This window comes from Oryx dammah, unplaced genomic scaffold (genome assembly GCF_014754425.2).
Source record: "Oryx dammah isolate SB20612 unplaced genomic scaffold, SCBI_Odam_1.1 HiC_scaffold_1, whole genome shotgun sequence".
In the NCBI taxonomy this organism is placed as follows: Eukaryota; Metazoa; Chordata; class Mammalia; order Artiodactyla; family Bovidae; genus Oryx; species Oryx dammah.
The window spans coordinates 72153761-72177999 of record NW_024070185.1 but is presented as its reverse complement, the minus strand read 5'-3'; the positions used below and the strand labels follow the sequence as shown (position 1 = coordinate 72177999).

Below are 24239 nucleotides of genomic sequence, written 5' to 3'. Positions count from 1 at the left end.
AGGCTGGTTGGTTGAAGCATCTACTTAAGATGCAGAGAAGTCTAATTCTCAAGGAGAGAACTAGCTTTTGAAGAAACTGAGCCAGAGAAGATATGGGTTGGAGCTGAAGGCCAAGTAACAAACTGAAAATGAGATCTAGTGAACGGATGCATAGTCAACCATGAGCTGACCTTCCAGACTCTCAGAATGTCAGCAGTCAGGCTTAAGACATGACATGCCCCGCACACATAGAACTCCCTCTGAACGCGGTTCCTTCTGTTTAGACACTTGAGAGTCCCCAGTTCATCACCTTACAGTGAGCCCACCAGCTGATTCGCTCTGCCAGTGAACACAGCCCTTCCAATCTCTTTTTGAGCATCTCACAACTAAGGATCATCAGATACTGCAGTCTACTAACACAAGAAAAAAAGGAACTCAAAGGAAACAGAATGCCAAGATTAGAATCAATCCTCTCAAAGATACTCAATCTACAAAACAAAGGTTGCTGAAAAAGGAATATACCACAAAAAGCTTTCAAAAATAATCGGATTTGTAAATATCAGTGAAATAGTTGGAAACAAAAGTGGGGAACTCTCCCAAAAAGAAACAAAATGTAAAGCTGATGGAAAATAGAAGAGGGAAAAAAACCCGCACAAAAACTAGAGGATCAATGCAGAAAGTCCAAGATTCACATGTCAGGAGTTCCAGAAAGAATAAGAGAGTAAGACAGAGAAGAAAAAACCTGAAGAAAATGAATCTACAAGTTGAAAGGGGCCAATGAGTACTAGCCTAACTAATGAAAAAGATACACCATGGCACACTGTCCAGAGAGGGAAACAGTGAACAGAACAGCACGAGGTTCCTTAAATGCCACACTGGACTCTTAACAGACAGAAGAAATGCCTTCCAAACTCTGAGGAAAAGTGATTCCAGATAACTAGCCAAACCCAAAAGTGTGAAAACAGAAAGACATCCTTTCCAAGCAGGTAAACACTTCTACCAATGGAGGTGGGGGGGATGAAACAAAACATGCCACCCCAAAAATGGAAGATTCAACACAGGAAAGACAAAAGGAACTCCCACAATGGTGACGTGAATATGATAAGAACAAAGAAAAATCCCAAAGGTATGCAATAAACTTAGAAGGCACCCTCTGTCTCAGAGGGACAGAGTTCAAGGGAAAACTGAAACTGGTAGAACATCCTGATGTACTTTAAAATACTATCAGGAGAGCTAGTCTCTTAGAGGACTTGAGGGTGATTCAATGACAGATTCACAGAAAATGAATAACTCCAGACTGAAACAACACTATGGAGAACTCCAGGGGTCAAGGGGAGATAAACAACTGATTATCTGATTCTTTTAGCCACGCAGAAAATTATATGGAAAAGCTGCTGAAAGGTGCAGAAAGAAAACAGGGATGGCAGATTGAAACAAACAACAACCAAAAAAAAAAAAAAAAAAAAGGAAAAACATGATAATTATAAACTCTAGAGAAAACAATGTCCTAACAGCAAAGCTATAGTTCATCATCTGACAGTGGTGACCAGTATCTCTACAGACATAACAACGTCTGCTTCTGTACTTCTTTCGCATACTACTGGAACAAATTAACCTTAAGTCTGGTGGCTGAACACAACACAACTTAACTTTCTTACAGTTCTGGAAGCCTAAAGTCCAAAATCAGTTTCACTGGAATAAAGGTATTGGCTACCTAGCTCCTTCTAGACACTCTAAGAATGTGATTTCTTGCCTTTTGGAAGCTGATGGAGGTCTCCTGCATCCTTTGGGGGCAATCCTTTCCTTGCATCACTCCAACTTCTTGCTTCTGGGGTTGCATCTATTACTTCCTCCTTAGATCCTAATCTCCTCCTCTTTTCCTTACAAGTACCCTTGTGATTATATTCAGGGCCTAGGAGGATAAACCCAAATAACCACCTCATCTCAAAAAATTCCTAATTTAACCACATCTCAAATCCCTTTTCCAAGTAATATGCACTCATTCCCGGGGCTACAAAGTAGTTATCTTCTTTGGGGGAGGGAGGCCATTATTCAGCCTGCTACAACTCTGAATACTGGTATAAACAATAATAATGGTACAACAGTCCTGAGCAAACAGCAGGAGTGGTAACAGGAGCAAAACAGAGCTCAATTCTTAGCTACTATTTACATCTCAGGATGTCTAAAACTGATAAAAGAACAACTATATGAGCACACTGTTTAGAAACAGGAAAACAAATACCAGAAGAAACCGTTGAAAGAGTCAAGGTGAGGAGGGACAGAAAACTTTTAATCTTCCTCAAAAGCACTGTGAAACTACCAATTTGTTAAATTATATACATGAACTATATGGATAAAATGAAAATCAACCTAAAATAAAACTAAGATTAGGTGGCTGGGGAGGGAGAAATCCTAGTAGAGAATGAAAAGGTAACTCAAGGCTAATGAAGCAGAGGAATCACAAACATAAAAATTAAATGGTTACTCATTTATACTTATTAAAAATCTGTGTTAAAGGTAATGAAACAACCAATTAAGGAGTTAAGACTTCACTTCTTAAACTCATCCTTTTCACAGAACTGGAAGGCCATCTACTTATAAAAGTAAATCATTAGCAAAAGCAAGGCTATAAGTATAGTAAGATCTTGGCTTGAGCTAAACTGCACTTGCAAACACAAACTTAACCCAACAATTACGGATGGCTGAAACATAGTACTATGATGCAAACTGTTCTTTTAACACTAGTACAAAGCTCTCCAGGAGGTGTTTATTCATTTATTGAACAAACGTTAACTGATGTGACAGTACAATGGATCTATTCAGTCCGTCAGAAATGCTAAGTCAACAAATTAAGTTACTACCCTACCTGTTCTCCTTCCCCTAAAAAAGGCTGTAAACCGCCTGGTCGCTCAATCTGTGGACCGCAGTCCACCAGAGCAGCAGCAGCAACATGACCATCACTGGAGCTGGTTACAAAGGCAAAATCAAAGGCTCCACCCAGGAAATTCATAAGCGCATAAAGCTTGACAAGTACTTGTACTGGGCTAACGCCATCCCTTCTGACAACAAACCAGCACACTTCTAAACAGAATGGAGGGTGCTCACTGGTATAACAAAACTTTCTCTTCAGACTCGTGTAGAATTTTTTCTGAGTTATACATATAATCATCAGTCTACTCGAGGTTTGGTAAAAGTTTCAGATCATCATAGAAACAGCTAAAGAGTGGAGGAAAGAATACTGAGAACACTTAAACAATATAAAAGAATAATGCACTTATAAAATTGCCTTCGACATGGGAGGGGGTTGGGGGGGGATATGAGAAAGCTTTTTAGAGCCTCAGTAATTAAAGGATCAATACTTCTAAGAGGATTTTCCCGATATCACAACCTCAGGTGTCCCAAACTCCACTCTTACATGCTAAGGGAAAATGAAACTAATGGTGAAGGGTGCTTTGGGGCTCTACTGCCTGTCTCAAGTTCCCCCTCACTCCCAAAATGTATTATTCTTCAGAGAAGATGCAGAGTATACAACCAGAGGGAAGCATGGAGGAACTTGAGATAAATGGGAAAAGGAGGCCAAAAAAAAAAAAATTGAAATTTTGTTGCCAACACAGTAATTTAGTTAAATTAACAGGCAAAGTGCCAAACCCCAGCCTAACCCCAATTCTGATGACACTAATCTTCCCACTTCTGTCTTTGGATTTTCCAAATTCCTAACCCAACCAAGTTGCAGCTGTATTCATGGCAACATACCCTGGTGCAAAGTGTCTATCAGTTCAGTTCAGCCACTCAGTCGTGTCCGACTCTTTGCGACCCCATGAATCGCAGCACGCCAGGCCTCCCTGTCCATCACCAACTCCCGGAGTTCACTCAGACTCACGTCCATCGAGTCCATGATGCCATCCAGCCATCTCATCCTCTGTTGTCCCCTTCTCCTCCTGCCCCCAATCCCTCCCAGCATCAAAGTCTATTCCAATGAGTCAACTCTTCACATGAGGTGGCCAAAGTATTGGAGTTTCAGCTTTAGCATCATTCCTTCCAAAGAAATCCCAGGGTTGATCTCCTTCAGAATGGACTGGTTGGATCTCCTTGCAGTCCAAGGAACTGTCTTCTCCAACACCACAGTTCAAAAGCATCAATTCTTCAGCGCTCAGCCTTCTTCACAGTCCCACTCTCACATCCATACATGACCACAGGAAAAACCATAGCCTTCACTAGACGGACCTTAGTAGGCACAGTAATGTCTCTGCTTTTGAATATGCTATCTAGGTTGGTCATAACTTTTCTTCCAAGGAGTAAGCATCTTTTAATTTCATGGCTGCAGTCACCATCTGCAGTGATTCTGGAGCCCCCAAAAATAAAGTCTGACACTGTTTCCCCATCTATTTCCCAGGAAGTGATGGGACCGGATGCCATGATCTTCGTTTTCTGAATGTTGAGCTTTAAGCCAACTTTTTCACTCTCCTCTTTCACTTTCATCAAGAGGCTTTTTAGTTCCTCTTCACTTTCTGCCATAAGGGGGGTGTCATCTGCATATCTGAGGTTATTGATATTTCTCCCAGCAATCTTGATTCCAGCTTGTGCTTCTTCCAGCCCAGTGTTTCTCATGATATACTCTGCATAGAAGTTAAATAAGCAGGGTGACAATATACAGCGTTGATGTACTCCTTTCCCAATTTGGAACCAGTCTGTTGTTCCATGTCAGTTCTAACTGTTGCTTCTTGACCTGCATACAGATTTCTGAAGAGGCAGGTCAGGTGGTCTGGTATTCCCATCTCTTTAAGAATTTTCCACAGTTTACTGTGATCCACACAGTCAAAGGCTTTGGCATAGTCAATAAAGCTGAAATAGATGTTTTTCTGGAACTCTCTTGCTTTTTCCATGATCCAGCAGATGTTGGCAATTTGATCTCTGGTTCCTCTGCCTTTTCTAAAACCAGCTTGAACATCAGGAAGTTCACGGTTCACGTAGTGCTGAAGCCTGGCTTGGAGAATTTGAGCATTACTTTACTACCGTGTGAGATGAGTGCAATTGTGCGGTAGTTTGAGCATTCTTTGGCATTGCCTTTCTTTGGGATTGGAATGAAAACTGACCTTTTCCAGTCCTGTGGCCACTGCTGAGTTTTCCAAATTTGCTGGCATATTGAGTGCAGCACTTTCACAGCATCATCTTTCAGGATTTGAAACAGCTCAACTGGAATTCCATCACCTCCACTAGCTTTGTTTGTAGTGATGCTTTCTAAGGCCCACTTGACTTCACATTCCAGGATGTCTGGCTCTAGGTGAGTGATCACACCATCGTGATTATCCGGGTCGTGAAGATCTTTTTTGTACAAACTTGCCCCAAATCTCAAAACCAATTAGGCTTTTTTTAAAAATTTATGGGCTCAAATAGGCTTTTATTCTTATGTTAATTGCTAACCTGTTAGCATTAAATAGCTAAATAACTGCACCTAAATTTTCTGAGCACTTAGTATGTGTTAAAAGGAAGGACACACAAGTGTTTAATCCAAATAACAAAGCAAGTCTAGTAATTATCCCCATTTATAGACAGAAAACACAACAGTAGTTCTCAAATGTTTGGTTTCTTACCCTCTGGCCTTCCTTTGCTTGTCAAAAACAAACAAAACCACTTCATTTAGAAAGTTTCCCCCATCTACCCTAGACCCAAATTATTTCTTCTCTGTGCTTCCATACAACCTCCCTCAGGTATCACATGACTGGGAGGGGGAGCGGGAAGGGCAGTGGGTAAGGTGGGGATGCTCATACATATGAAAAACACAAGCATCCCCAAAGAACAACAGACAAAGGACAGGAACAGAATCTACACACTTAAAACATGCGCAAATAAGTGGAAAAGATTTTTCTGAATGGTAGTATTGTGCCAGACATTGTCAACAGGTCAGGAAATGGGCACTCCCATTCACTGGTGGAGAAAGGGAAAATCAACACCAAGTTCTACTGATATTTGATAATACACAGCATTGCGCGCATGCCAAGTTGCTGTAGTTGTGTCAGACTCTTTGTGACCCCATGGACTGCAGCCTGCAAGGCTCCTTCCTCATCCATGGGATTCTCCAGGCAAGAATGCTGGAGTGGGTGGCCATGTACATACCATCAGGCACTTAAAAAAAGATCACCCCTTTTGACTACTAGCTTCTACTGCTAGAAATATGCCCTAAAGTAATAAGATTCCCACAAGGATGTTCATCATAATTTATAATAGAAAAAATTATAAATATGCCCAAATTAAATATATTAGGCATCCCTGGTGGCTCAGGCAGTAAAGAATCTGCCTGCAATGAGTAAGACCTGGGTTCGATCCCTGGGCTGGGAAGATCCCCTGGAGGAGGGCATGGCAACCCCACTACAGTCTTGCCTGGAGAATTCCCATGCTACAGTTCATGGGGTCACAAAGGGGTGGACACAACTGAGCAACTAAGCACAGCACAGCACACAGCCAATTAAATATCATTAGCCACTTATCTTCTTAAATGTTAACTGGGGAAAAAAGCTTAATACGTAAAGACACATTTAATGCCAGCTTTGAAAATATATATTCACAGCAGAAAAAGGACTGTACATTAGAAAAATCTATGCAAAAATGTTAATAGACGTTACCTAAAAATAGTGAGATTACAAGTGATTTCCTTCATTTACTTATGATGGTTTTGAGGTCAAAAGAACCAGGTTCATCCCCTGGCTCTCCCACTTACCAACTATGTGACCCTGGTCAAGATACTTTATCTAATCCTTGATCTCCTCATCTACAAAATGAAAATGATAATACCACCCACCCTCAGAGATTAAACAAGACAATGCATGCAAAGCGCTTACACTACAGGCAACCAGCTATGTTTCTTGGGGCTTCCCTGGTGGCTCAGCTGGTGAAGAACCTGCCTGTAATGTGGGAAACCTGGGTTCGATCCCTGGGTTGGGAAGATCCCCTGGAGAAGGGAAAGGCAACCCACTCCAGTGTTCTGGCCTGGAGAATTCCATGGACTGTATAGTCCACGGGTTCACAAAGAGTTGGACACGACTGAGTGACTTTCACTTTATGTTCCTTGAGCACTTATTTTTTAAAACATATTCAGAAAGAATAAAAATTTTTAACATTAGCAAATATCCACATAGCAAGAATTTGATGAAGCTACCTGAGCAGTACACTAACATTAACCAAATTTTGGCATTTTACACAATGTTAACCAAATTCCCAAGAAATTCAGTTGAGAATTAGAGATGGTGGATATACTAACTAAAGGACCTACGTATTTACTCAACAGTCAGAAAACCACGTTAAAAAAAAAAATTAGGTCCTTGGGAACCAGCCTACCCTATAACATCCAGTATAAGCCTAATGAAAGAATCACCAAAAAGACCAGGTGGCTTCAGACTCTACCAGGAAGAGTAAAATTCAACTAAGAACAGCTCAAGGTCTAGTTTAAAAAGAATAAGACATGGACACCAGGAATCAATAAACCCAAGTGTTATTTTTAAAGACACTGATATCTTAGAAGCCATTATAAATTTTACTTAGCTGTATTTATAACACACTGATCACATATCTAGATTCACATCTCAAACATGTACAATCTTCTCAGCAACTCTTCAGACTGAAGCTATAGAAATCAGAGCAGTTAAAAGAAACGGTAGCTACTTGGGCAATTCATTAGATCCTCTCTAAACATCCTGCCTACAGACCATGCCCATCAAGGACTTCTGGAATATATTTACCCACTTTAAATCTAAAATGATGAACATGCTGCATTAACTCAAAAACATGCAAATATGAAATGCTTCTGCAATAATAAATATGAAAGTTCTGACAGTATATCTGGGACATGGGACCTAGGAGAATGGTAAGAGGGAGAAATGTTTTTACCGTCTACCTCCTGTACCATGTGGATTTACCAGTATATATGTCTATGTGTATGCAGTGGTAGTGGGAGATGTTTATATTAAATCCTGGTTAATAAAACACAAAAATAATTGTCTTACATTTGGTTTGTAAAAAAGATATGCAAACTAGATTTGGTTATTACAGAGGGGAAAGTCAGACGTAGATGTGCTGTGTGTGTGAGAAGTACTACTTTTTTCTTTGTGAATGGGAGTTTTTTTATTGGCTCTAGAAATTTTTTAAGGAAGAGAATCCTACTTTGTCTCTGTTTATTTTACAGTTCATTTACAATTATGATGTTTTCAAATTTAGTGTACATTATAGCAGTTTTTACTAAATTTACAGAATTTTGTGACCATCATCACTTTTCTAATTCCAGAATGCTTCCATCATCCCTTAGAGAAATGCTGTACCTACTGGTAGCCACTTCCCTTTGTCCCACCCTTCAAAGCCCTAGCAACCACTAATTTATTTTCTGCCTTAACATATTTGTCTATTTTGGACATTTCATACAGAACCATGCAACATGTGGGTTCTATGACTGCTTCTTCACTTAGCATGTTTTCAAAGTTCATCCACATTGCAGCATGTACCAGGCCTTTGTTCCTTTCTACGGCCATACAATGTTCACTGTGGCTACAAACTAGAACATGGTTGCTCCTTGGAAGGAAAAATATGACAAACCTAGACACATATTAAAAGGCAGAGACCTCACATCACTTTGTCGACAAAGGTCAGTATAGTCAAAGCTATGGTTTTTCCAGTAGTCATGTACAGATGTGAGAGTTGGACCATAAACGCTGAGCACCGAAGAACTGCTTAGCTTTCAAACCATGGTTGGAGAAAACTCTTGAGAGTCCCTCGGACTGCGAGGAGATCAAACCAGTCAATCCTAAAGGAGATCAACCCTAAATATTCATTGGAAGGACTGATATTGAAGCTCCAATACTTTGGCTACCTGATGCGAAGAGCCAACTCACTGGAAAAGAAAGACTGGAGGCAAAAGGAAAAGGGGGTGGCAGAGGATGAGACGGTTAGATAGCATCATCGACTCAAAGGACATGCGAAGAAACTCTGGGAGATAGCAGAGGACAGAGGAGCCTAGTGTGCTGCAGTTCATGGGGTCCCAAAGAGTCGAACACAACTTAGCGACTGAACAAGAAAAATCCTGTGTTAGTTCACCGGGGCCACCATGACAAAATAAAAAACACAGGTGGCTCCAACAACAGAAATTTACTGTCTCATAGATACTGAACAACAACAACAATAATGGCTACAACACCTTTTATTTATGCATCACCGGTTGACAGATATGAGGTCTGTTTCCACTTTTTGGCTATTAAGAACAATGTTGCTATAAATATTCATGTACAAGTTTTGCGGTCACAAGTTTTCAATTCCCTGAGGTATATACATAGAATTGCTGGGTTATATATATATATATAGCAAATCAGTGTTTAACTTTTTAAGGAACTGCCAAAATTTCAAATGAAGGTTTTGAAACATAGGATACAAAGGAAAGAGACAAAAGGGCAGGTAAACTACCACAAACATCTGCCTGGAGAAATCTCCAGTTTTATTCATTAGTAAATCCAACTCACAACCATTTGTAACCACAAAGACATAGTTATGTCTTAAAAAAAGACTTGAGATATTTGTGATTTTTTGAACAACTAAGTATTGTACTAAACACCATCTCAGCATCAGGCAGAGTAACCTCAACCTGGAACGGGGGAAATAATTTACTACTCACACCCCAGCATCATCTAATAAAACTTTTACATGGGCTTAGTCAAGCATCTCCTGGTAATATGAACAAGTTAATACCAAAGGCCACAGTGTGTTATGGAGAATGCTTACTGTAATAAAACTGACCTTTCTTAATATACCTAAAGTGATGGAGCTATGTCTTCTATTTCCCTCACATTCTCCAAAATACTGGGCACTCAACAAATACTTATTGACTGGGACATGAATAATTAGGGTCTCACCTGAGCACTACTCCCTATGATTACCAGTGATTTAGATTTAATCAAATAGTATTTTTTAAAAGTGAACCACAGAGAAGCAACATGGGAGCCTAAAAGGCAGAAGGAATAGTTTTTCTGACTAACTCATAATCTTAGATTAACATTCCTCAACTTCTTTTGACTTCAGTGTCCTTCTGTACAAAATGACAATAATGTCTACCTCAAAGGCTTGTTAAGAAATGCAACCTTGGTCATTTCTTATCTACAATTTCATTACAAAGAAATGCAATGTAGTTATCAAATTTTCCTATTATGCTGAAGACTTTGCCTAATTAAAATACACACAAAACAATGTACTGTCTTTATTGTTAGTTTTACAGTAATGAAATGTGACACAAAATCCATGGGATTTTCTACTTTTAACCAGAAACTGCAAAACAAATAAGGTGAAACTCTGGTCAAAAATGTAGATTTTGCTTAATCTTATCCTGAAATGGCCTACAAAATAACCCAGTTCTTGTCCCCAAACTGTTAATCTGGGATAACAGACTTGTATCACAGCAGTAACAACTTGTATTTTTCAATATCCTCTAATCTGACACTTCCATTTTCTGCTTAGGGCTCTTCCTGTCTACCTCCAACTACTTACAGAAAGTTCTTAGAATGTTCCTCCCCCACAGAACCCCAGGTGTATCTATAAAGAGCTTGGGAGCACACAATAGCTAAGAGGTGCAAACAACCTAAGTGTCTGTCAAAAGATGAATGGAAAAACAAAATATGGGATAGACATACAATGGAATATTATTCAACCTCAAAAAGGAAGGAAATCCTGTCATATGCTACAACATGGGTGAACCTTGAGGATATGAAATAAGCCAGTCTCAAAAAAACAAATACTATGATGCCACCGGTATGAAGTATTTGAAGCAGTCAAATTCACAGAATCAGAAAGCAGCCTGATAGATACAGGAGTGAGGGGAGGAGAGAATGGGGAGTTGTTTCAAGGGTCCAGTATCTGTTTTGCAGATTGAAAACCTGTTCTGGAAACCTGCTTCACAATAATGTGAATACAGCTGGCACTACTGAAGTGTACCTTTAAAAGTGGCCACAATAGTAAACTTGTGGGGTTTTTTACAGTGCAAAATACATAAAAATATCAAGGCACTAAAAAATACTTAAAGAAGTTTTGCTGCTAGGAAAAAAATAATTCTCCTTTCAAGGAAAGAAAGATGACTAGGAACAATCCCTTCTCTACTACCAAGTCTGATAATAATCATTTTTAATGTTGCATCCCTGGGTAAGGACTTTGACAAGAATTATTGATTGCCTACCACAGTTTGATTTCTTTAAATACAGCCCTCTCAATCTATTAGCCAAGAGAAAATATTAAAGATTCCTCTTATGCTATTTTAAAAACACACCTACTTCAGGCCCACAAGACTCTCACCTTGAGATAAACTGGGCTGGGTGGGGAGGTGTGTGTACATGCATGTTTAACACCAAAAAGGTTGTTTCCACTTTCACACAGAGCAGACCTGAAACTCTACAATGGCAAGTTCTAAAAGGTAACATTGTTTCAGAAGTTCAAATAATTTAAAACATGTTCCCACCAATCCCTTTTTAATAGACTAATGAAAATTTAGATTCCTTCTGAATGAAGTATAAACAAGTAGTCAAGTAAAAAATCCAATATATTTCTCTGATATTTTTATCCACGGTTAAAGAGACAACAGTTTTTCAATTAAAAAAAAAAATTAAGATGGGACTACACTAAAGCTGTCAAGTCCAATATCTTAGAAGAGTCATCCCTCTAAAATTATATCAGGAGAGTTTAAGTACTAAAAAGATTCCTAAGAAAGAATAATCCTCCTAATAGGCTTATTAAAAACTATCATTCTCATATAAAACATCCTTGACTTCTCCAAATTAACCATATAGGCATATTAGCCACAGACAAATTTTTAGATTAAAGCAGAGGTTCTTAAACACGGTCACTGGTCTATGAATCCCCTCAAACTGGATAAAAGAGATCATTCAAGGACTTTGGAAAAGAAAATTCCAGTTAATATATGAGCATTCAGAGAGAAAGTCAACATACAGAAACTAAAATTACAAAAGTCTGACCTTGGTACAGTGGCACACAGAAGCATTCAATAAGAAATTGCCAAGAATTCCACATATGTCACAGACAAAGATCTAGACGACATTTTAATCAGCTACAGCTAACATTAAAAATGTCCATATTAGTAAAAAATTAGTTGGTTTTTTTTTAATAAACTCAGTGTTTAAGCATGGATGGAAAATTAGTAAAGCTAGTTTTAAAAGTTGTATAGAGGTTGACAAATTTTTAAAAAGGATAGAAAGATAGCCACAAAAATACTGAAAATACTGAGCAATAAATAGTTGAGACTGCATTCTTAGAATGGAAAACTCAGCAACTATTTAAAAATAGGATTATCCTGCACTTTAAAGCAGAATTTAAAGAAAAACACTGTTCCTTCTCCTTTCCTCTCCCTTAAGAGTTGAGAAATAGTTACCATGCCAATTCTGTGCAGCTCTCAGAAGGGGAGGGGGAAAAAAAAACAACACATAAAACTGCTACAAGGGCATCAACTTATTTCTAATGACCAGGCAGCCAACCCAGAAATGGCAGTAGACTAGACATTAAGACATTTTTAATCCTACATTAAGTATTAATGATAGTGGACCTCATCAGATAGTGACAAAACCCCTAAAAAACTTAAGGCATATTTAATTTGGTACCTAAAGAACAGCAAGGGAGTAAGCTGAAACAATCTGAAGTTATAGGAAAGCTTTAAACACTCACACACAAAAGCAGCATTTTATGATTCTTTCTGTTTGTTCACTTAATCTTGTAGTTCAGGAGACTCATCTAAAGCAAAGGTACAATGAAATTAACAGACTAAACCCACAGTTGTAAGCTATTTCTGGATAGCAGGATTTCCTTACACTATTAAAATCTGAGGACCCCCAAAGGCCTTTTAAAATATTTATTCATTTAAAAATGTAATAAGCAGCCCTACATGTTAACAAGGAAGTTATAAAAAGAAAAAGACTATCTCCCCTCCCTCCAAAATTAGTGTAAAGAATGGCGTTTCAGTTCAGTTCAGTCGCTTAGTCGTGTCTGACTATTTGCGACCCCATGAATTGCAGCACACCAGGCCTCCCTGTCCATCACCAACTCCCGGAGTTCACTCAAACTTACGTCCATTGAGTCGGTGACGCCATCCAGCCATCTCATCCTCTGTCGTCCCCTTCTCCTCCTGCCCCCGATCCCCCCCCCAATCCCTCCCAGCATCAGGGGCTTTTCCAATGAGTCAACTCTTCGCATGACGTGGCCAAAGTATTGCAGTTTCAGCTTTAGCATCATTCCTTCTAAAGAACACCCAGGACTGATCTGCTTTAGAATGGACTGGTTGGATCTCCTTGCAAGAGTCTTCTCCAACACCACAGTTCAAAAGCATCAATTCTTCGGCGCTCAGCTTTCTTCACAGTCCAACTCTCACATCCATACATGACCACAGGAAAAACCATAGCCTTGACTAGACGGACTTTTGTTGGCAAAGTAACGTCTCTGCTTTTGAATATGCTATCTAGGTTGGTCATAACTTTCCTTCCAAGGAGCAAGCGTCTTTTAATTTCATGGCTGCAACCATCTGCAGTGATTACATCGCTGCAAATCTTTTCAATGTCTCGCTTAACAAAAGATGCTGGGATTCTCTCAACTCCTTCTGCAGTCAACATACTACACCATGTTGTGTAGGTTAAATGTAGGAAGAAATCCAGTCTTACTCAGGTATGTGTTTGGGAAGGTAGGAACAGTTTCCAGGTTTTTTAGGTAGTTACAGATATCCCTTTGATACTATTGCAAAACTCAACATGTGACAGTTTCTTAAAGGTTTGTGGAATCTGCAATCATTATCAGCTGTCTGTCATATTAAAACCCAGCCTGGGAGTCGCAACTTCTGAGGCCATGTGCTGCAACTACTGAAGCCAGTATGCCTCAAGGCTAGTGCTCCAGTACAGAAGCTACCACAATGAGAAGCCCAGGCATCACAACTAGAGTAGCCCTAGCCCCTGCTCACCACAAAAGCCCAAGAAGCAGCAAAGACCCAGCAGAGCTAAAATTCAACAAATAAATAAAATTACATACACTAAAAAAACCTAATGCTCTTACACTTCAACTTATGCACAATTCTTTAACACCACAGGTACTGGCCATTTGTAAAATACTGATTCCATTATGTAGATCTTCCAAATGTTGACACATTTCATTATACAGTGTCAAAAATCACTGTCATTAAACATTACTACTGATCTCATCTGAAGTATCTGTAAATATTCAGAAGTTATCAAGCTCAGGAGATGCACGTTTTCCAATACTTTCTGAGTTTTGCTTGGAAACTCAAATTTTATCAAGAGCAACAAACACTGTCCCCTGCAATAACAGATTGACTGTTCATTTGAGAAAATGTCTGCCAAATATTCAAGTCTGAAGAGTTTGTCAGTACAGGGCGGGGCGGGGGGGGGGGGAGGTCTTCCCTGTTGGCTCAGATGGTAAAGAATCTGCCTCCAATGCAAGAAACACAAGAGACGTGGGTTCAATCCCTGGGTCAGGAAGAGCCCCTGGAGAAGGGCATGGCCATCCACTGGAGTATTCTTGCCTGGAGAATTCCATGGACAGAGGAACCTGGTGGGCTACAGTCCACGGAGTCGGACATGCCTGAGCAACTAACACACACATAGCTCTTTCTAGTAAAAATGATGTCCCCCAAAAGCAGCTAGTTAGTTCATCTTGAAACTCAAATAACTGCACTCACTAATGCTTATCCTCCAACCACTGTACTCTGGTTTACAACACTTCAGGTGTACTTTCCATTTTGTCACACAGAATGTTCAACACATGTACTCAAGAGTCAAGACTTTCGAGAGTAGAGACTTGACAAAATCGATTTTTTACTGCTTCATCAAAGACATTATTAAGTAAAACGTGCATTTTCAAATAGCTGATACATAGCAATGAAGATGACTGTGGTGGTACTGTTACCACCCTTGGGTGCCAAGGCCTTAATACATGCTAAGAAGTTAGCAGACTGACCCACCACTGCTTTTGTATCATTGGTGCAAATGTCAACATAACAAAAAAGGCAAATAAGTGTCTTAGTATGATTATGAAAATAGTTTCAACTTCAGAGACCTTTAGAAAGAGAGGCTGCCAAACCACACTTCAAAATGGAATAAATGGCTGCTGTTTTGACAATGCACCAATGTACAAGGACATACATTACATGTCCTAGCTTAAGAATTCCATTAGCAGAAAATTCAGTAAATCTCCAAGTTGGATTCAAAACAATAATCTGCTAGGCATTACAAATTAACTCTAAACCAGTCACATTCCAACAATCTCAAACACCTTCACCTTAACTAAAAGGAGCTCAAGTTAAGTAAATAAACTTACATTAGGGAAATCTAAAGTTTTGAGGTGAGAATCCTAGCTCCACCACCTGCTTAAGGATACGGTTAGTAAATTAATCTTCCCAGCCTGTTTCCTGTATCTGTGGAAAAACAACAGCATCTATGTATTTCACAGACTAATAATATATGGCTCAAAATTAAGAGATCTAATTTATATATGACCAGGCCTTTACTTCTGTTTCCTTCTACTAAGGGAGCAACTTGCAAACCTGTGATTACTCAATTTTAATTTCCATTATCACCCAAGAGAAGGGAAAAAAGATGACAGTTGAGGGCGTTAGCTAAAATATCTATTTCCAACCCTTTCATTTTCCTATTTAACAACATAAGAAGCTTAAAATAAAGTTTACCTTTCTCCCTGCAACTCAACTAAACTGGGCAAATACAGATGTATAAACACAAAATATATGGCAATCTTTTTTTTTTTTTTTTTTACCAATTTAATACAATTAATTCTTTGCTTCAGTCTCTCATCATTCTGCTTATTCCACAATTTTCAAGAATTTTAAAGTATAGTTCACTAAAAGAGAGTACTGAGAAATACCTAAGTGTCTTTTTTGGTTTATAGCCTGAGACAATCAACACCATTATTTCGTTTTTCCTTTTTTAAACCAATAAAGGAGTACTAAAAAACTCCTTAGTACCTTAGGAGAAGACAAGGGTACTACCTACTACTAGAGAAATACAGCCATCCATGTTGTTCAATGGGCAGTGACTCTACTTTATGCGATGGCACTGCATTAGTACCAGACTCCTGTCAGCAGTGATGCTAGTGTTAAGAGAAAGAAGTTGTCACGTGTGTTACAAAGTGGAAATGTTAAGACCTTCGCCCCAAGTAGTTCTGGAATACAGCCGACGTGCCAATACTCTAAAATTTGCAAAAATCTAGGTTCTACTAGTTTTTTCTAACTGACCCCAGTGTGTAAATCTAACATGCATACTACTCTAAGAAACACAGAACACAAATGATGTTAAGTTCTGTTATACTATAGCATTAAACATGCTGGATGGATTTAAAACTGTGAAATTCTGTGATGCCCCAAAGACTGTTTCTTAAATTTTATTTACTTCATTACTTGGAGAGTATTTGGATTCTCCCACTGCAAATTTTTTTCCCAAGAACTAGTCCACAAGTCCAAAAATAAACAGGAAGCAGTGTTGAAAAGATGCAATACATTTGGATCCAAGTTTCACTGGCTCATGTAGGAAAATCATATCCTAAAATAATACCCTATGAAAGAAAGTTTAAGATGGTCAAATTTGGAGATGAGAAAAATTACACTTAATGAAAATAATAAAATATCATTATTTAATATTCAAATTAAATAGTGAAAATTTGCATTAAAAGTTAAAATAACCATATTGGTTAAATTTTTCTTTTTTTTTTTTACTCAAAATTACACACTTCAGATTGCCCACATATCTGAATTTTTAACAATCCTATGCTCACAAGTCAAATTTGAACAAATTAACAAATTATGAGAATTGTCACTGCAAAAAGTCATTAGGAAAAATTCCTTACTGTTTTACATTAAAATGAACTTGATTTTCAAGTTTGTTGAAACTAGATTTTAAAAACAAAACCAATGAGATTTCTATTACTAAATAATAAGAGCTGGGAAGGAGTCAAGAGATCCACATCACCAGCCACATGTCGATGCTGGGTGATGGGAGTTCATTACACTATTCCATCTACTTCCTGTAATGTTCAAAATCTCCATAATGAAGTTTTTTTAAAACATTTTTTGAAGAACTAGGCAAACTATAAAACAGGCAATCATTAGCTTCAGGGAAAATAAAGGGATGCAATAAAAGTGAGCAACATCGCAGAGTAGTGTTGGCTCAGGAATGAATTATTTGCATCCTCATGACAATGCAAGCACTGATTTCTAATTTGACCATAACACGTGACGTAGCACTGGGGCAAGGGGACAACCACATCAACAGCTAAATCTTCATCTACCAGGGAAGGAAGTCAATCGGAAATGTTTAAAGTCAACGAGAAACAGAAATATCACTTTAATTACCAAACAAAATGTAATTAAGCCCAACGGAATAAAGCTAGAAGAGTTCAATGTAACTGCCCTTACAAGAGGGACTAGAGAGGATATGAGACAGAGTGTGGAAGGGACTGCCGTTTTTCATTCAAACCCTTCAGTACAGTATTGGATTTTTTAGAAACCTTTTTTACTGTGAAATCTACCAAATATAGAAAATTAAAATTAATTATTACGAACATCTGTACAACCACCATTCAGGTCAATTCACCATCCCACTTATACGTATTCTTTGACTGCACTCATACAGAGTTCAATAACACACGCGCCATTTTCCTCACTTTGGCTGGTAAGCTTTTAGTTGCCTTTAAAGACAACTGCCCAGGTTCCTACTCTCCCTTACTCCCCATAAATGTTCAAGTAACAACAAGACCTAAACCCTCACTATGTGCTAGGTTTCTTTTCTAGGAACATTAGCTTATTTAATCATCAAAACAACATCACAGGACACATTTTACTGTCATCCTCACTTTACAGAGCGGAAAACAGGTACAAAGAGGCTGAGTTAACTGGCCCGGGACCACACAGCCATCAGGCAACTGGACAGTATTCCAACCATGCAGCCTAGCACTAGAGCCTGTGCTCAAACTACTGTCTCATAAGAGAACAGCTATCAACAAAGGGAAAACTTAAAGCAGAAGATGATAAAATGTAGTTAAAGCTACCATGAAGGCTAAAATACAAACCACATGACATGAGACTGTGAGTGCTAGGGGTTTTAGCGCCTCATCCTTCTCCAAGACAAGCAGCTACATCAAAGGTAAACTACTTGAAGTGCCTGAAGAGCACAGGGCACAGAATAAACACCCCAACACTGGCTATAAACATTCTGAAGGGCCTACTTGGACCAAAGGACAGTAAGAGAATATGATCAAATGTCAAAATTCTGTCTCAGTTCTGAAATGTGACAGTCGCTCAGTCATGTCTGACTCTTAGCGACCCCATGGACTATAGTCCTCCAGGCTCCCCTGTCCATGGGATTCTCCAGGGAACAATACTGGAGTGGGTGGCCATTCACTTCTCCAGGGGAATCTTCCCAACCCAGGGATCGAACCTGGGTCCCCCGCATTGCAGGCAGATTCTTTACCATATGACCCATCAGGGAAGTCCCCCTGAAATGTTCTGAAATGTACTTAAGGAAAAATCCTGAGCCCTGAGTAACCAAGACCACTGTCTTCTTCTTTTTAAATTAAGGCCCCCAGAGCATCCAACATCTCAACCAACTTAACTTACCAGTAGTAACAACCTGAGGCTGCCTCTTTTCTAAGACATCTTTGAGAATTAATAAGATCAGAGGACCAGGAACACCAGAAAATCACCTAATCCAGTTCTGTTTTCTTAAGGCTAAGCATACTGGGACCCAGAGTGACATAGACTAGCCTGTTACTAGGATAGAAACTCAAGGTCTCCTCACTTCTTCCTATTATTCGGCTATATGTGTATCATCAATCCACTTAAATAGCTGCCAAGGAAAAAGTATGTCTCAATCATCGTATCTTTCACCCATATTTGTCCTCCTTCATAACCTCATAACAGTACATTTTTATCCCTCCATTCAATAAACACTGAACATCTACCGGTTCCAGGCTTTGTTCTAAGCACAGCAGTTTTTATGTAGAAAGTCCCACATAGAGGACAAAGATACAGCAGACCTGCACTAAGCTTATAGTGCAACAGTGAAGGTTGGGGGTACTAAATATTATAGATACAAAGTGCTATGAAGGAAGATTTTAAATACTTCTGGAAAAGGGAGATGAGTATAAGGGTTACAGATGTGACTTGAAGGATGAATATGATTCTGATAAGAGAAGAGTAGGAGGAGTGTCAGGCATTCCAAGGGAAGAAGCACAAGAAAAGAAAAACGAAAAAACGAAGACCTCAAAATAAGTACACGACTTGTCTGAAGAACAGTATCCATTCACCTGGATAGTAAAACACACTGGCAAAGAAACAAAGAAGGAGGAGTCATATTGGTGAGAAGTCCGTCTCACATTCTAGGCTAAAATATCTGAAAGTAATTCATAATCCTGTGGATACAGTGACCACTAAAAATGTCTAAGGAAAATAAACTTGGGCAGCATTTAAGATTAACTTAGAAGCAAAACATTTAACAAGAAGCAAGGAATCATTTAGGAAGTTACACAGCAATCCTGATGAGAAATACTGAGAACCTTAACCAAGGTGAAAGTGGGCATGGAAAGAAGATTAAAGCATTACAGAGGTAAAAAGGGCATGCCATGACAGCTGACTGTGTGTAGGAGGAAAAGACAATTTGGAGCCTTTGATGGAAAAGAACTTGGGATGTATCGTTAACAGAAAGCAGGCAAGCCAAAGACTGAGCCAGATGTAATCATTTACAGATCACACTCTGAAGCCAGGAGAAAATGTATTAATCTTTTTTTATTTCAGAAAAATAAACCTTTTCTTAGTAAAATAAACTGTATGCAAACTACAGTATGCAAAAATACCTAAATTAAAGCTACATATTTTGAAAACTGAGTGCTTTTTATACTTACTACATTTGTATGGACACAGGTACTAGAATAAATCATGTTTTTATTAAAATAATACATACCACACTTCAGCATGTTAAAATGCCAAGAGTATACTGTGTGTTAAAAGTAATACTTAACAACCTCAGATGAAAAAAATTATGTAATGAATCAGTAGCAAAATGCAGCTACTAAGTATTAGCAGAAGAAAACTCCTGATCCATCATATATGTCACAAACTATCATTTGGTTCAGTTAGGTAAGTTTGAAATCATTAATTTCTTCTGATTAAATGAAATTAACAAGCAAACTATGAACTCCTTCAGGGCAGGGTTTATATTCTAGATACATTGGACCCCTAGTATGTTTAGGAGGCCCCCAGCAGATCTCTGATAAAGGGAATAAATGGAAATAAACAAAGGAATGTTTTTCAAGGATCCAGGACTTTCATAACTTGGCGTGTATTACACAACAGCACAGAACTAATGATCCAATATTTGAGTGCCTACTGTTTAACAGGTAATGGAGTTACAAAATGAGTAACACATGACTCCTCCCTTGAACTTAGGATTTCTTTCTCTGAACAAGCTGAATGCCACAGGCTTCATCAGAAAACCTTGATTTGCACTATTTGTATGACCAGCAGTGAGTCTCAACTCTTTTAAGCTTCCAGTTTCTCATCTGCAAAACGCATGAGGATTCAAGGGAAAGAAATGTGAGAGAGCTGTCTCAGAAGTGCCATGGAAGCCAGCTGGCTCCCCCACAGGGCTCCACAAACTCTGATCAGGGACTTAATCTAGGATGACACTAACACGAGCAAACCCAAGCATTCAACTGGCTCCGCACAAGGCCCTCATCCTACCATCACCTGGAAAAACTGTCAGAACAAACGGTACACTGACAGGAGGTCAGAGACAGGACCTTATCATGAGAACAATACAATCTAGAGAATTTATAAATTTTCACTAGACAAATTTTTGAAAATTAAAAGTATCTATTTTATCTGAGTTTTAGACAATTCCTACTGTAATTCAAGACACAGAATACTATTAAAATTCACACCTTAATATTTCTGGACAATGACATAATACAACTACTTTATGAAAAATGTCTCCTCCGTCTAAGACCATCTCAAATGCCATCAAAAATCAAAAATCTTAAAGTTTCAAAAATTGAGAATTCTGAAATATGCTAATAAATCTGGGGGAAAAATAAATACTTAAGCAATTCAACTGATCAAATCCAGTTTCTAAGAATACAGAAGACATGCTCTATATCCATTACACTGTCTTTTCTTATCCACCTAAATTAACCTTTAAAAGACAATTAAAGGCATTATTTGAGCCAGCACTCTTCACAGAATATGCCAATTTCAACACCACACTCTCCAAGTAGGCAAGTTAAAAAAAAAACTAAAAACCCCCCTTAAAAATGAAAGACGCTATCAAGAATATTTCTGAGCTAAATGCTGATGGCATCTATTTCAACTATCTAAAAATACGGTGTATAACCATGAAAATGTATCACCATTTATTGGTACATGAAATTTACACAGCAAAGACACCTTTAGCATATGGACCTTTGACTCTTCTTGTGACAGTTTTATATACATCATATTATCTAGTGCTCCTTATTTTAATCAGGAAAAGAATAATAAAACACAGCATAAACAATAAAATATTTTCAGACTATCTTTTAAAACTGTTCTCCCACTGCTTGGACAACAAACAAACGTTCTTAAACTACTACACTCAGCTGCAAGGAAGCCCTTCAGCAACCAAGATTTTGAAGATTCTTTATCCAAGTTGTGCATTATTAAAAGCTCTCTTACCTTCTGCTACATCATCGTCTACTGCTCCTTTCACCTGAGAAAAACACCACTGAATATCATTCCCTCCTCCAGCTCCTGGAAAAAGAAAACATACCAATTAAAACTGAGTTCTGTTCACGTTTACTCTCGTAAACACAGTGATGGTATCCATGGCTGGCATGAGACTAACCGCCTGGTACTACCCACAGATACAACCACCACCCCGAGCACTAATTTGGAAAAAGGTTAGTCCCCAATAGTTGGTCTTGTGTTCAAAAGAGAGAGATTCCAGGTCTGAAATATTTATCGTCCATGTACTATCATCACCACTGTATACGAGTGCAAAACTTTCCTTCCAGTTTTCCTTCCCTTCAAATACAGTAAAAGCCTCACTTCAAGCAAGACCTACCAGAAAAACGTAAATACCAAAAGTCAGAGTTTTCTTTAAGGGTACAAAAGCCTGCAGAAGAGTTAATAAGGTTAAGCTACCATAAAACACGGAACGAAGAGAAAACTTCAGGAACATTACTGCCTGGGTGAAGAGCAGTGATTCATATGAACCCTATCACCACAGGCACTCATACAGCAAACACAACCTCACCACCCATTTCTTTGCAGTTCATTACCAGCAAATCACTGGCTCCAGACTGAGAGGAAGAGAAACTGAATTGAATGCTGAAGGGACTGCCACAGGAAGCTTGTTTCCCCTCCCCTTCACCTAATCCCTCAGAAGCCAAAGGACCTTGCAAAGAATGAATTCTGCTCATTTGTCATCATCTTGTGCAAAACAACTGTTATTTCACATAATTATTCAACGAGGCCAAAAAGCAACTTATTCACAGCAAACCCTAAGTCGATCCAACGTGTTAACTTTTTTACAGATTTAATGATCTGTCTAAATATTGATGAAAGCACAGAAAACTGGTTTAGTCCCTGGATGTTTCTATTTCACTTTCAAGCACAGAGAGGGAAATGTCCTGGATCTATCAAGAAACTGGATCGAGATCTAGAATTAATTCTACTAGATGAAGGAAGATATTCAGCAACATCAAAATGTACAAAAATAATCCTCGAAGCAACTGCCTTTCTCCCCCTTCACCTCCATTCCTTGCTAAATATTCCAACCTGGTTTTCTCTCTGCATCTTTTTCCCCCTCCAAGCTTTTACCTAAATCTCTCTTCCGTTGGCTATTTATATCTCTGAACTCCACAACTATTTTAACTAACTCCATGAAACCCTTTTGGGAAAAGGACATCTGCACCAAAGCTAACATGCAAAACGTAAGTTTAAATTACATTTTTCACGCAACTTGCTGTATTAGAGGCCTTGCACTCTTTGGATGTAAAGGGTAAGAAACCAAAGGGAGAATGGTTCCAGACCCTCCAAAAAATTCAGGCTTACAGTCTCAAAAATATACGTACCCACAGTGGAAAGAAATACACTATGTCCCCATTGTATTTTAACTTGTAAAGCACTCTTCCTTCTCGGTGCAAAATAGATTTATTTGCAAAAACACCGGAGAAGGCTTGCAGAAGGGAGAAAAATAGGAATTACCGGAAGGAAGAGGCGCAAAAAAGCCCCCCGGGGGGGGCGCGGGTGGGAGGGGGCGGAGGTTTCTCCCGGCTCCCAGGCCGCAGGGACAAATCGGCAGTCGCCCCCACCCCGCCCCACCCACGCCTTACCCCTGGGCTCGCCGGCATACACCCCACCCCCACCCATGCCCAGCCTCCAGCCCTCATTTTAAAAGCCACTGCGATGCCACAGCGACCACTCGCCTCCCCAGAACCCTCCCCACCCCCACCCCACCCGACCAATTCCCTGAAATCCGAGGGGCGCCCCGTGGCTCTCCGACAGGCGCAGGCGGTCGCTAGGGGGTGATGGAGGGAGAAGGAAGGAAGCGGTGCCTTGTCAGTGGAGAGGGTGATTTCTCCTTTACCTGCCATGTTGCGCTGCAAATGGTGACCCTGCTGGGTTCCTCGGGGTCTCCGCTTCCTGAACTCACCCCCCTCACCTGGGGATGGGGGGGTAGAGAGGGCGGATGGCGGCGGATGGCACCTGTGGGGGGAGGGGGCAGGGGTCGGGGGAGAAGGAAGGAGGGGCGGGCAGACCAGGCGGCGGGATGGTGGATTTCACTCAGGGGCTTCCCCACTCTTGCTCTTTCTCCAGCGGGCGGCGGCGGCGGCGGCGGCGGCTACGACAGCGACGGCGGCGGCGGCGGCAGGGCAGGCGACTCCACTTTCAAAATGGCGCCGGCTGGCCTGGCCAGTGACGTCACCCGGAGGGCGGAGCCGCCGGGCTGGGCCGGAGGGGCGGGGCGGGGCTGTGGAGGGGAGCGGAGGGGGAGGGGCGGGGGAGAGGCCTGGCGGGCTCCTGGCCCCGCCCCGCCCCGCCCCGCCCGCTGCGTCCTAGCCGGCCTGGCCCGCGCGTTTCTGGTCCCTGGCTGTAGCCCTCACAGTGCTCGCACTGTCTGTACCAGTCCGAGGTACTGCTGCGCTTCGGTGCTCACACCTTCGCGTCAGTGCCTGCACTCTGGATCAGG

General features: G+C 40.0%; 1 protein-coding gene across 3 annotated transcripts in view; it reads right to left on the bottom strand.

Annotated features, from left to right (window-relative positions):
- Positions 1–24000, bottom strand: part of PPP2R2A (protein phosphatase 2 regulatory subunit Balpha) — an 86671-nt gene extending 62671 nt beyond the window's left edge. The window contains exons 1-2 of one of the 3 annotated variants that reach the window (XM_040243359.1): positions 23637–24000; positions 21722–21796 (exon numbers count right to left, since the gene is read on the bottom strand). In XM_040243359.1, the coding sequence (XP_040099293.1) occupies positions 21722–21796; positions 23637–23643 (82 nt within the window). In that variant the 5' untranslated portion in view covers positions 23644–24000. Of the gene's footprint in view, positions 1–21721; positions 21797–22109; positions 22129–23636 lie in introns of those variants that run through there. The other 2 variants (XM_040243376.1, XM_040243368.1) reach the window with 2 other exon arrangements.
- Positions 24001–24239: the final 239 nt, after the last annotated feature.